The 12,132-nt window shown below is 39.6% G+C and overlaps 1 protein-coding gene across 2 annotated transcripts in view; it reads left to right on the top strand.

Annotated features, from left to right (window-relative positions):
* Nucleotides 1–12,132, top strand: part of cnksr2a (connector enhancer of kinase suppressor of Ras 2a) — a 78,019-nt gene that overhangs the window by 48,687 nt on the left and 17,200 nt on the right. For both annotated transcript variants that reach the window (XM_062020921.1, XM_062020920.1), the window contains exons 16-23: nt 409–482; nt 554–625; nt 711–778; nt 3,714–3,811; nt 4,022–4,243; nt 5,375–5,516; nt 7,837–8,064; nt 8,189–8,376. In XM_062020921.1, coding sequence (XP_061876905.1) covers nt 409–482; nt 554–625; nt 711–778; nt 3,714–3,811; nt 4,022–4,243; nt 5,375–5,516; nt 7,837–8,064; nt 8,189–8,376 — 1,092 coding nt within the window. The remainder of the gene's footprint in view (nt 1–408; nt 483–553; nt 626–710; nt 779–3,713; nt 3,812–4,021; nt 4,244–5,374; nt 5,517–7,836; nt 8,065–8,188; nt 8,377–12,132) is intronic.

The raw sequence follows: 12,132 nt of genomic DNA, 5'->3' as shown, positions 1-12,132 counted from the left end.
ACTGGTATTACATGTGTATATGTTGGGTCTGCTTATGGAGATATGTTATAGTTGTAAAAAAATATACAAAAAAAAGACAGATACACAGCCCTTTGAGACACTTGTGATTTAGGGCTATATAAATAAACATTGATTGATTGATTGAAATATCGGGGCCGATCGTTACTTTGTGCTCACCCTTTACTTAGTAGGTGCTGGCTGCCGCTTAATGGGAGCAGTGCAGGTTGTTTAAAAAGCGCTCAAGGGCACTGTCTTCGAACCTTTTGTTTGAATATGACACATGGGACGTGCCCTGGAAAGTCTGCAGCAAGTTTAGAAGAGTGATGTAAAAACGAGAATGTGTTTTTTAGTGCAAATTGTGTGCGTCTTCTCTACGTCATCTCATGAGATGCCCCCTTTTGTGTGCAGGATGAGAAAGCAGAGGGCTTTGTCAGTCTTCCAGAGTTTAAAATCGATCGCGCCAGTGAATGCCGCAAAAAGTAGTAAGTACCCATTTTGCATGTTTGTGCAAGTTCACAAGTGTGTTTTAATCTGCGTGTTGTGTGCTTTCAAGTGCTTTCAAAGCCTGTCACCCCAAAGTCAAGAGCTTCTTCTTTGCAGCAGATGGAGTGGACGACATGAACAGGTACCCTCCGAAACCCCCGTCTTTTTTGACGTGTCCGTGTGTTGTCTTCTCGTCCTAAATGTTCTTCCGTTTATGCCCCTTGCAGGTGGCTGAGTCGACTCAATATGGCCGCCGTGGGCTACGCAGAGCGAGAGAGGATACGCCAGGAGCAAGGTTAGAGTTTAGCAGCTTGATGGATAAAAGGACACCGTTCCGATTATGTGACACTAAATGGACAAATCTTAAAAATGGAAGGGAAAAAAGTTGAAAATCTTGGAGAAAGGGGTGGAATTTATTGGCCCCGTTGGTTTTTCTAAAAATAAAATGAAACATGGCTCACAATAGAACATGACAAAAGATTTGACAATAGTACAGTACTCAGAAATACTTCTGAAAGATATACACTACTATGCAGTAGTACCTCAACTTACAAGCTAAATGGGCACTTGTATCTCAAGTCAACATCTCCCACTGAAATTAATTGAAATCAATTTATCAATGGTTGGCACCCCAAAAACAGCACACTTATTACATGTAACGCGCTTTTCCAAAGAAGAACTTTTAGATAATTAATATTTTATATAAACAATTAATTTGACTTTAGTACAAACAACTACAATATTTTTTGAAGTAGTATAATAATAATGTATAGCATTTACCTTGGAGAGTGGACTTTTATAAGTCTTTTATATAATTCACTTCACTTTTACGGTATCTCCTACCAACTGTTTCTCCGTCAAACACACATCGGCAGTTTTTCCATATTTTCATGAATAAATGTCCCACCTTTGAATATTATTTTAACATTCGTCGCTGGTGTTAGACTCATTCTGCTTCAGTATGGTGCAGACTAGCAGTGATACAGTCAAATTGCTTCGCCGAGTTGGCGACACGCTCTGTCATGTCTTTAGTTCATTGAACATCATCCACTTCTTCTCTGCACTGTCCTTCACACTCACTTTCTTCCTTCCCATGGTTGAAAAACAAAGTTATGTCCATGTCTAGCTATTAGCTAATGCGAGCAAGTAAGAACAGATGTTTTGGGCAGATCTTACGGTGTTCATTGTGACATTTGCTACGCCACCTAATGGCTGGGATGGTTGGAAGTCTTGCCAAGAAACAGCTCTTATCTCAAAACACTCTTAAGTTGAGGCCCTCTCAAAGGGCAACTGTTTTGCCTATCTTTCACAATCTTGATGTAAGACAAGAACATGTTTTTCTTTTTTTTATGCATTATAGCGTGTAATATACAGCAAGTACGAGGTGGCTAACAATGCAGTTAATTGGAGTAGTCTATTGTGCCCATAAAGCCCTCTAAGAACACCTAAAAACCACAATCAATACTCCTTTTACATCACGTGACCTGAATATTAGCCAAGTAATAGCGATGTTGTTATTATAAGTGCTAACGCCGAGGAACTACTTTAGCAGCACCGAGAGCTAACTAGCTTTTATGCAGCTATTGACATATTATAAATAAATGATAAATGGGTTATACTTGTATAGCGCTTTTCTACCTTCAATGTACTCAAAGCGCTTTGACAGTATTTCCACATTCACCCATTCACACACACATTCACACACTGATGGCGGGAGCTGCCATGCAAGGCGCTAACCAGCAGCCCTCAGGAGCAAGGGTGAAGTGTCTTGCCCAAGGACACAACGGACGTGACTAGGATGGTAGAAGGTGGGGATTGAACCCCAGTAACCAGCAACCTTCCGATTGCTGGCACGGCCACTCTACCAACTTCGCCACGCCGTCCCTTTATATTGAGCTGGTGATCCCCTGCATTGCCTCTTAGTTTGTAAAAATGTATTTTCGATTATAAAGAAAGCCTTTCACTTACATTCAAATTAGACCCAGAGATGGTGAGAAAGACACAAAAAGACGCTTTATCATTTATATTTATTTTATGATTAATCCTTCATCTTAATGGGAAAATATAAACATTCCATCTGTCGGCATCCCAGTGAGAGCAGACATTGTCCAATAAGAGATTGTTTTATTATGTTCATACTTTGCATTTCTTGTTTAGCCCTTGGCAATAGTGCTACTTGCCAGATCTGCTTATCACTTATTTTCTAAAGCTTGTAGCTCATCCCCTTTATATGAGGCTCAAAAATATAAGGTTTTGGATCATCATTTGTCCCAAAGTAGTCGTAGTCTCTTATGAAGTCTGCCATGATTAGTAGTGATGTTGTTGTTGAAGGCAAAATGTAACCTTGTGATGCATCTGTGAAATGAATAGATCGCCTTTTGCTTAAAATGAGCAGATTACAAACTTATTACATATTATAATGAATGTGCCTGTTACTACATTACATATAAACTTCCACCATGTATATACAACTTTGATGAACGTTTTTGGATGTTATTTAGATCACTCTGTACGAGGAATAGAGCGACTCCCTTTACTTCTGTTGTTAGCTGACTTTTGCTAATGTTTATTTACGAGTTAGAATGCATAAAAAAAGACAGACATGTGTTCTTGTCTTGCATAAGTATTGTGAATGATAGGCAAAATTCCAAAAAAACTGCACATGCCCTTTGACTTGAGGTATTACTTTATGAATAAATGTTATATGATATGATAGAAATATAATAAAATAAATGGTTAATTGTTGTCATGAGAAAAAAAGTTCAATTTTACTAAACAAGAAGCTATTACACTAATACTAATAACAAAAAGTAAAGATGGCGATTTACTTATTCATGATATTCTTAGGGTATTCTTAGGATTTCTTTAAACTCATCTGGATTGATTTTTGTGTGTTTAATAAGAAAAAGGATTTCAAGGTGGAACCTCACATTCTTTATTTTTTCTCTATTCAGTGATGAGAAAATGTGGCTGTATTTGAAATATGTCTCACTATATCCATCTAGTCTTACAACATTTGAGTAAAATAGAGAGTCTCATGATTCCTGAGAGCAACAAAGCGACGCTGCAGTTATCAGAAGAGCCACTATGTGGCAGACAGTGAAGCACAACACATTTGAGTGTCCTTCACTTTAACATTGGCATGATTTGACAGACAATTGTGCATGAAAAATAGCTTAGGTTTTTATTAAGTACTCATCCAACAGTATGTGCGTGGGTTTTCCCTGCAGATTACTGGAGCGAGAGTGAGCATGAGGATGACGCCACCTCCAGCCCCAAACAGGACAGCCCGCCACCTCCATATGATACCTACCCACGGCCCCCATCAGTGAGTCACGAGCACACACAAGAACATACGGTACTGCCGAGTAAGCCAAGATATGCTCTTCTGCAACCTACGCTTGCATTTTAAACTTAACTTGTTCCACCTGCAGGGAGGGGTCGAGCTTAATTCGATTTCTGATGCTACTCGCTCATTTATTTTAAATGTCAATAAATTATATTTTTTAAGGAACCCAAAAAATGTCTTCCCTTTTAGATGAGCACTTACTTAGAAGGCCGTACTACTCGACTGTCTTCCACCGAGACGTCCCGTTCCCGCTCGTCCCAGGAGGATTTTCTCTGCGGAGAGCCCTCTGCGGCGGCGGCCGCCGAACCACAGTACCACCCCGGCCCTATGGTGGGCGGCACCACGCACAGCAGCAGGAGGCCAGGCGGCAGCAGCAGCAGCGACGTGCCGTACCGATGTGACCCCGTGGAGGTGTGTAGGGTGAACGGTGTAGTAACTCGCCAATTTTCTGTTCCTTTCAGGCATAGGTCATAAAATAGCACAAAAGCACGACGACAAGATATTAATGTGAGCTTTTTGGGGTGATGGGAAGCTTTGAAGCTGACGCGCACTCAAACGGATTTGTCCTCATTTGCCATAATTACACACATTTTGATGATTACATTCATTCTTTGTGATGTTAATTCATTGCTAAATAACAGCAATTTTGCTGCAAAGGCGACCTCAGGACAAAGTTTACATTTTTAGCTCAACTGCTGTCAGAAATTATTTAGTTTTGTTATAACATCATGGATCCCAGCAGCAGGAAAAAAACATCATAATTATTAGCTGCAGTGCATTTTTTATCTACATGACAGATGCGTGTACAGCTTGTCTTCATTAGGGTCCTCTGTGAGCTGGAGTCAGGCGAGAGGCGGGGTACACTGGGTAGACAAATGAACAAACAACTATTCAGTCCTTTAGAACATGATGAGTTTCTACATACCCTAATTTTGAAATGTGGGAGGAACACAGAGAAACCCAAACCCTCAATCTTCTGACTGTGAGGCCATCATGCTAACCACTGATTGTTGACATTTTGACATTTTGTTGTATTGTTGATAATAGAGGTAATTATTGTTAATATTCATTACTGTATCTATAGTGCTATTTCTATTGGTATTTTATTGCTCCATTTGTAATGCAATAATGTTCATTGTCATTTCTGTGTTAATAATATTCACTTCACTTCTTTGCTATCAATTTTCGTATCATATTTGTACATATCCTATTTGCTGATGCTGTTCTGTTGTTGTTGCTGTTGTTGTTGTTGTCTTTCTGTGTTATTCTCCTCTTGTCCCTGCAATTCCCCCCTGTGTCTTTCTTTTTCTTTCTTTCTATCTCCTCCTACTCCGGTCCGGCTGTGTCAAACATTAATATAAATCCATTTAATAAAGTCAAATACAAATAAGGCAACAAGAGAAGTATTCCACACTTCTCTTTTATAAAGTGAATTTGTTCAGCAAATATGGGCATCTACATCAACAATATTATTTGCCTGAGTAGCTGGACAGGACAAAAAAAAAAGATTTTTGACATTTACCCGTTACTTTCCCCCCGTAGTACCGTTCCAGTCCAGCAGGGGGCAGCAGCGACACCGGGTCCCCTGGTCGATCTTCCTCGTCTCAGAGACGATCCTGGCAGGACTTGATCGAAACGCCGCTGACGGAAGCTGGACTCCACTACCTGCAAACAGGACCGCTCGGTAACACAAGCAGCTTCACTTTATTTAAATGCAAAGTGGTTTGGTATTGTTTTCCCAGTCAATAAAGATATGTCCAGAGAAAGCTAAGTAAAGTCTTATAAGTATTTATTTGAGGCCATAAATAACATCAGTTTACAGAGAAGCAAGTCTACGCTGCTAACAGAAAGAAAAGAGAAAGCGAGAGAGGGACAAATAAACTTCCAGACCCTTATATCTGCCTTGGGAAGGTGAAGACAGAGAACGAGGGGTTGGGGCGAATGAGCAAAAGACAATGATTGCGATATTAGCAAAAACAGGAATGTTTTTGTTTAAACCTTTGAAAAGGCAGTAATACAGCATCAATCACACAAAAACCCATTTGGAGAGTAACCTATAATAAAAAAGAAATACAATAGAGATTGATGATATTCGTCATCACAAGAGTCCTTGTCCTATGCTCTCGAAAGGTGGGGGGGAGAGGATCTGGGAACATGAGCAGACCTGCAGGTCTTGTGGAATGCAGCAGCGGGATATGAAGGGGAACTGCACTTTTTTTTCAATGTTGCCTATCGTTCACAATCAATATGAAAGACAAGAAGACAACATTTACCGTATTTTTCGGACTATAAGTCGCTCCGGAGTATAAGTCGCACCGGCCGAAAATGCATAATGAAGGAAAAAAACATATATAAGTTGCACTGGAGTATAAGTTGCATTTTTTGGGGAAATTGATTTGATAAAACCCAACACCAAGAATAGACATTTGAAAGGCAATTTAAAATAAATAAAGAATAGTGAACAACAGGCTGAATAAGTGTACGTTATATGACTCATAAATAACCAACTGAGAACGTGCCTGGTATGTTAACGTAACATATTATTGTAAGAGTCATTCAAATAACTATAACATATAGAACATGCTATACGTTTACCAAACAATCTGTCACTCCTAATCGCTAAATCCGATGAAATCTTATATGTCTAGTCTCTTACGTGAATGAGCTAAATAATATTATTTGATATTTTATGGTAATGTGTTAATAATTTCACACATAAGTCGCTCCTGAGTATAAGTTGCACCCCCGGCCAAACTATGAAAAAAACTGCGACTTATAGTCCGAAAAATACGGTAGTTTTTTGGCATTTTACCATGTAAAAATCTGTTTGTTCTAGGTGGACAGCAATGCATCAAATGGTAGCAATCAATTCTACCTTTAAATCACTTTAAAAATGCATTCAAAAAATGTCAACAATACTTCATTTACGTTCCGTAACTCGTATAATAACCAATCTGTAGCAACATTGCTATTGTAACAGCGAACATGGAGGAAGTCTTTTTCTATCGTAGTAACACATCAGTGTGCTTCGGTATTAGCCGTAAAAGCTAACTATGGAAGAAGATAAGCTAGCTTCTACGTCAGCACAAAACACGTTTGAGTTTATAATGCACAACGCTGCAATAAGACACCAATCTGTACTGACCAAAAAACATGAACAATCATATTACAGTATCTGTAAAGTATTAGCCTACATTTCATGTTTTGTTTGTACACAGATAACCTGACAGCGCACGTACTGTAGTTGTAATAACAAGTATGACGTTATGCGTGTACCATGATCAATATTAAAGTGACTCACTCGATTGACAGTTGTTTTTTCCAGTTTATTTGGGTAAACACTCCATTTATGTCGAAATACCACAGCTTCACATTCCGCATTCTGCAGCTTCTCGGCTTCCGTCTGCTCCAACGTCTGACCCTTACTTCGTGCTCGTTTCTAGAAGCAGCAGTTTATCCGCTGTATATTTAGCTTAAAAAAAATAAGGTTCTGAATCTTCGTGTCCAAAAATAGTTGTCTTCATTGTCTGTTACCTAGTCTGCCATGATTGGAAAACATGCATTTGTTTCTGGGAGTAGGAACACACGTTTGTTGCCAAAAGTCATGGAAACGGAAACGAAAATAATTATATTTGCATCTTCTCCTCCCAGTATTGTGAGCGTTTTGATGAACAGTATATATTTTGCATTTTAATCAAGACAGAGACGCAAAATGGATCGCACGCTTTATTCTGCTCAGTTAACAGACACAATCCACTTTGCATACGTTTGGTAGATCAGCTTTGCGTGTGCTATCAGGTTTGCACGTGTTTTGGTGCACGCAAACCTTTGGTAAATCAGGCCCTCAGACTAAAATTGTTGTTAGACAAGAGAGAACTAAAATATTAGTTGTGCCACAACAAAGCAGTAATGTGCATTTTACACATGAGTAAAACATTATTAATTACAAATTAATCTTGGAGAAATAGTTTTTTTTCAACATTAACCTGATATCCGTTTAACAGAAGATGCAGTCTTTGTGGAGCCTAGTCTGGCTGGGTCAACGTCCATGATGGCCGGGGCCGTGTACACGCTGCCCGCTCCGAGGAACGTACCGTTGCCTATAGCGATGCAGAGGCTCATTCCCATGGCAACCAATGAAGGGAAACCCCGCAGCTTCACGCTGCCACGCGACAGCAACCTACACACACTGCTGGTGCTGCCCGCCAAAGACGAGCAGCAAACGCACAGCAGTGAGTGCATCACTCACACACACGAGTTGCAACGTGGGTGGATGCATGTTTGGTGAAAGCCTCGCTTGTAGCCACGGCAACAGTCCGGTCCATGCACTGCACCGACGCTTCTTCTCTGCCGCAGGTGGCAGCGAGGGTGCGTCCCTCTGCGACCTGTTCCGTGCGTGCGAGCAAGGCGGCGTGTGTCCGCTCGGCCGGGAATCCGAGGTCAGAGGTCAGTCGGAGTTCAGGCAGTCCTTCCTGCGGCGGACCGCCGACCCGCAGCTTAACGAGCGTCTGCACCGCCTCCGCATCCTGAGCTCCACGCTGAAGGTTGGTGCATGCACACGAGTGGACAACTCACAACATTTTGACACTTCACATAATTATGATAAAATCCCCTGATGACTATTGTCGTTTAGTTCCCTCCTTAAAATGTGTGACTCTTTGCAAACATTCGGTGATTCATTCCTTATTTTAAATTTTTTGCTCCCAACAAGATGTATGTGCTACTTTGTTATCTTGAGCACCGTCCTTGTCTCAAGTGTGTCTCCTGTTTTTTTGCATCACAAAGCAGCCATCTGTGCGTTCATGCTATATGAGCTGTGCTTGTGTTAGCAGGCTGCGTGCCTCTGAGCTGTTCTGTTGTGTTGCTTGTTGTTGATGCTATTTGTCCTCCGGCAGGGACTGCTGCCGCTTGAAGGGGGCTTTGCTTCTTAGCTTTTTTGCAAGGATTTGTGGCTATGGCTGCTTTTGTGTCACAGTGCAGGTCGGATTAAGGAGCTTCCGTGTTTGTCTCCTGTCTGGTGTGACTTTACAAAAGAATATACGCTGAGTTTGGGGAGGTGAGGAAGAATCAGTTCCTGAACAGACACCGCCGTCTTCAAAAACCCTGCATTGTTGTTGTTTATCGGGTCTGACTTTGGGTGAGCTCCTGTTGCTGTGGGAACAACAAAGGCATTGAAGTAATAAGGCAAACGGCAGTATGAGAAGCAAATCAGTTTAAACCTGTCAACTAAATAAAAAAAAACATCCCAATGTAGGAGCACTTAACTCGGCAGAGTGCAGACCTAACTTCCTTCGGGACCCCAAAATTACCTTTGCGATCGATGAAGATAGGCCTGAAGCTAAAAACAAAAATATAATACATTTCAAGAGAAAGGCTCCAGCACCCCCCGCAACCCTGTAAGGGACAAGCGGTAGAAAATGGATGGATGGATGGAAGTTGTAAGTGAATGATATTTCACTCCAGGCCTGTAGGTGGCAGTAATGTGCACTAAACTCATCATTTCCACATGGCTCAATTACAAAAGAAGCTTGGATCTACTGTAGTGTTTTGACTGAGCCACAATAAAATGTCATGTTGTCTTCCCTTGGTCTGCCCTGCACCCCCTTTGGCAAATTTTGTAAAGATTAGTTTATTTTTCGCATAATCCCCCCTCAAAAAAAACATGACTAAATGAGACGCTTATCTTTTCCAAATTGATTATTTAAAAACAAATATTGTTGCCTTTAAACCGCACCAACATTTAATGGTTTGTTCTTTGGTACCTCTTTACCAAATTTATTGAGGATAGGCTTAGTAGTTTTTGCATTCTAAAGCTATCTTGCATACATATTTTCCACACAACCCATACAAAAGAATTAAAAGAAAAGCTCATCATAGATGAATTTAAAAAAAAACATGAATCTAATTTCTTAAGACACGTCAAAATATAATGGTTCCTAATTTGGTCTGTGCCACAGCCATTTGCCAATTTTTAAGGATGGATCTAGTAGTTTTTGAATAATTTTCCACACAAAACCATACAAACATAACAAAAGGAGACGGTTAATGTTTCCACAAGGATTAACTACAAAACAACCGTGGATCTAATTCTAATCTCTAAGGCACGACACATTGTAACGGTTTGTTATTTGGCCTGTGCCACAGCCCCTTGCCAAATTTTTGAAAGATGAATTTAGCAGTTTTTGCTTAAATTTTCACACATCAGTACAAAAACCCTCGTTTCCATATGAATTAGTAATAAAAGAAAAACTAATTTCTTAAAGCATATCAAAATGTAATGGTTTCTTCTTTGGTCTGTGCCACAGCCCTTTGGCAATTTATTGGAGGATTGCTTCATCCAACCATCCATTTTGTAAGTTTTTAAATAATTTTCCACTCAAAACCATACAAACATGACTAAAGGAGATGCTTATCAGTTTTCCACATGGATTAATTACAAAAAAAAACATTGATCCAATTCTAATTTCTAAGGCATGTCAAAACTAAATGAGAATCTAAATGTACTAACTAACTTTGGATCTGGTGTCTTAAGCCGCACAAATATTTAATGGTTTCATTTTTAGTCTGCGCCACCCACCTAGGCCAAATTTTTGGAGGATAGATTTTGTAGACTTTTGCATAATTTTCCACACAAACCATACAAAGTAAAGGAGAAGCCCATCTTTTCCACATGGATTAATAAAAAAACAAAACAAACGGGGATCTAATTTCTTGAGACACGTCAAAATGTTCTGGAGTTTTTTTTGTCTGTACCACAACCTTTTGCAAGAAATTTAGAAAATTGGTTTAGTATTTTTTGCGTAATTCTCCACATAATCTTGCCATGCAAACATGACTAAAGGATAGGGTCGGGGCGGTATATCGGTTTTACGAGTTATTTTAGAAGGAGACACAGTATTTATTTAAGACAATATCGCCATACCGATATATAATATCTTTTGATACTGCCTTTGATAGTTACTCCTGCCGTTCACTCGCGCTTTATTGAATTTCTTCACTTTGACATTCAGAGCACTGGGCGTCAACACCCGCCGTGGGCCTTCGCAATGCTTTGTTTTAATTGTGTGAAAGCATTCACACATATAACATTTTTTAAACAGTTAGATTCCTCTGGTACGTACCAGATCAGACTGTTAGCGATACGCTTGATGTAATGTGGCACACTACTTTTGACGTGGTTTTATGTCAAAAAGACAGTGTCAGAAGCACAGCAAGTTCAATGCAAGAAATACATTTTTGCTACTGAAAGCAACAACCAGCACCACACTAAAGTGAACTTTGATATCAAATAGAAGGAGGCAACATCACACTGTGACAGCAGACAGCAACACATGCACACATACACAATGCTACTAGGTGTTGTGCGAATAATAAACAACAAATCAATGATGTAATTCAGAGGTCCCCAAACTTTTTGACTCGGGGGCCGCACTGGGTTAAAAAAAATTTGGCCGGGGGCCGCGCTGCATATATGTATGTATGTACATATATATATATATATATATATATATATATATATATATATATATATATATATATATATATATATATATATATATATATATATATATACACAGTCGTGCTCATAAGTTTACATACCCTGGGAGAATTTATGATTTCTTGGCCATTCTTCAGAGAATATGAATGATAACACAAAAACCTTTCATCCACTCATGCTTAATGGTTGTGTGAAGCTATTTATTGGCAAACAACTGTGTTTACTCTTTTTAAATCAAAATGACAAAAGAAAGTACCCAAATGACCCTGATCAAAAGTTTACATACCCCAGTGACTTTGACCTGATAACATGCACAAAAGTTGACACAAACAGGTTTGAATGGCTAATCAAGGTTCCAATCCTCACCTGTGACCTGTTTGTTTGAAATTAATGTGTGTATATAAAAGGTCAGTGAGTTTCTGGGCTTCTAACAGACCATTGCATCTTTCATCCAGTGCTGCACAGATGTTTCTGGATTCTGAGTCATGGGGAAGGCAAAAGAATTGTCAAAGGATCTGCGAGAAAAGGTAATTCTGCATAAAACAGGAAAGGGGTATAAAAAGATATCCAAGGAATTGAGAATGCCAATCAGCAGTGTTCAAACGCTGATTAAGAAGTGGGAAATGAGGGATTCAGGTAGACCAGCAAATATTTCAGCCACAACTGCCAGGAAAATTGTTTGAGATTAAAAGAAAAAAACACAAATAACTTCAGCTGAAATACAGGACTCTCTGTTTTAAGATGCACAATAAGGAGGCCCTTGAAGAAAAATGGACTGCATGGTTGAGTCGCCAGAAGAAAG

Source organism: Entelurus aequoreus, linkage group LG15 (genome assembly GCF_033978785.1).
Source record: "Entelurus aequoreus isolate RoL-2023_Sb linkage group LG15, RoL_Eaeq_v1.1, whole genome shotgun sequence".
NCBI classification, from domain to species: domain Eukaryota; kingdom Metazoa; phylum Chordata; class Actinopteri; order Syngnathiformes; family Syngnathidae; genus Entelurus; species Entelurus aequoreus.
This window is presented reverse-complemented; position numbering and strand designations above follow the sequence as displayed.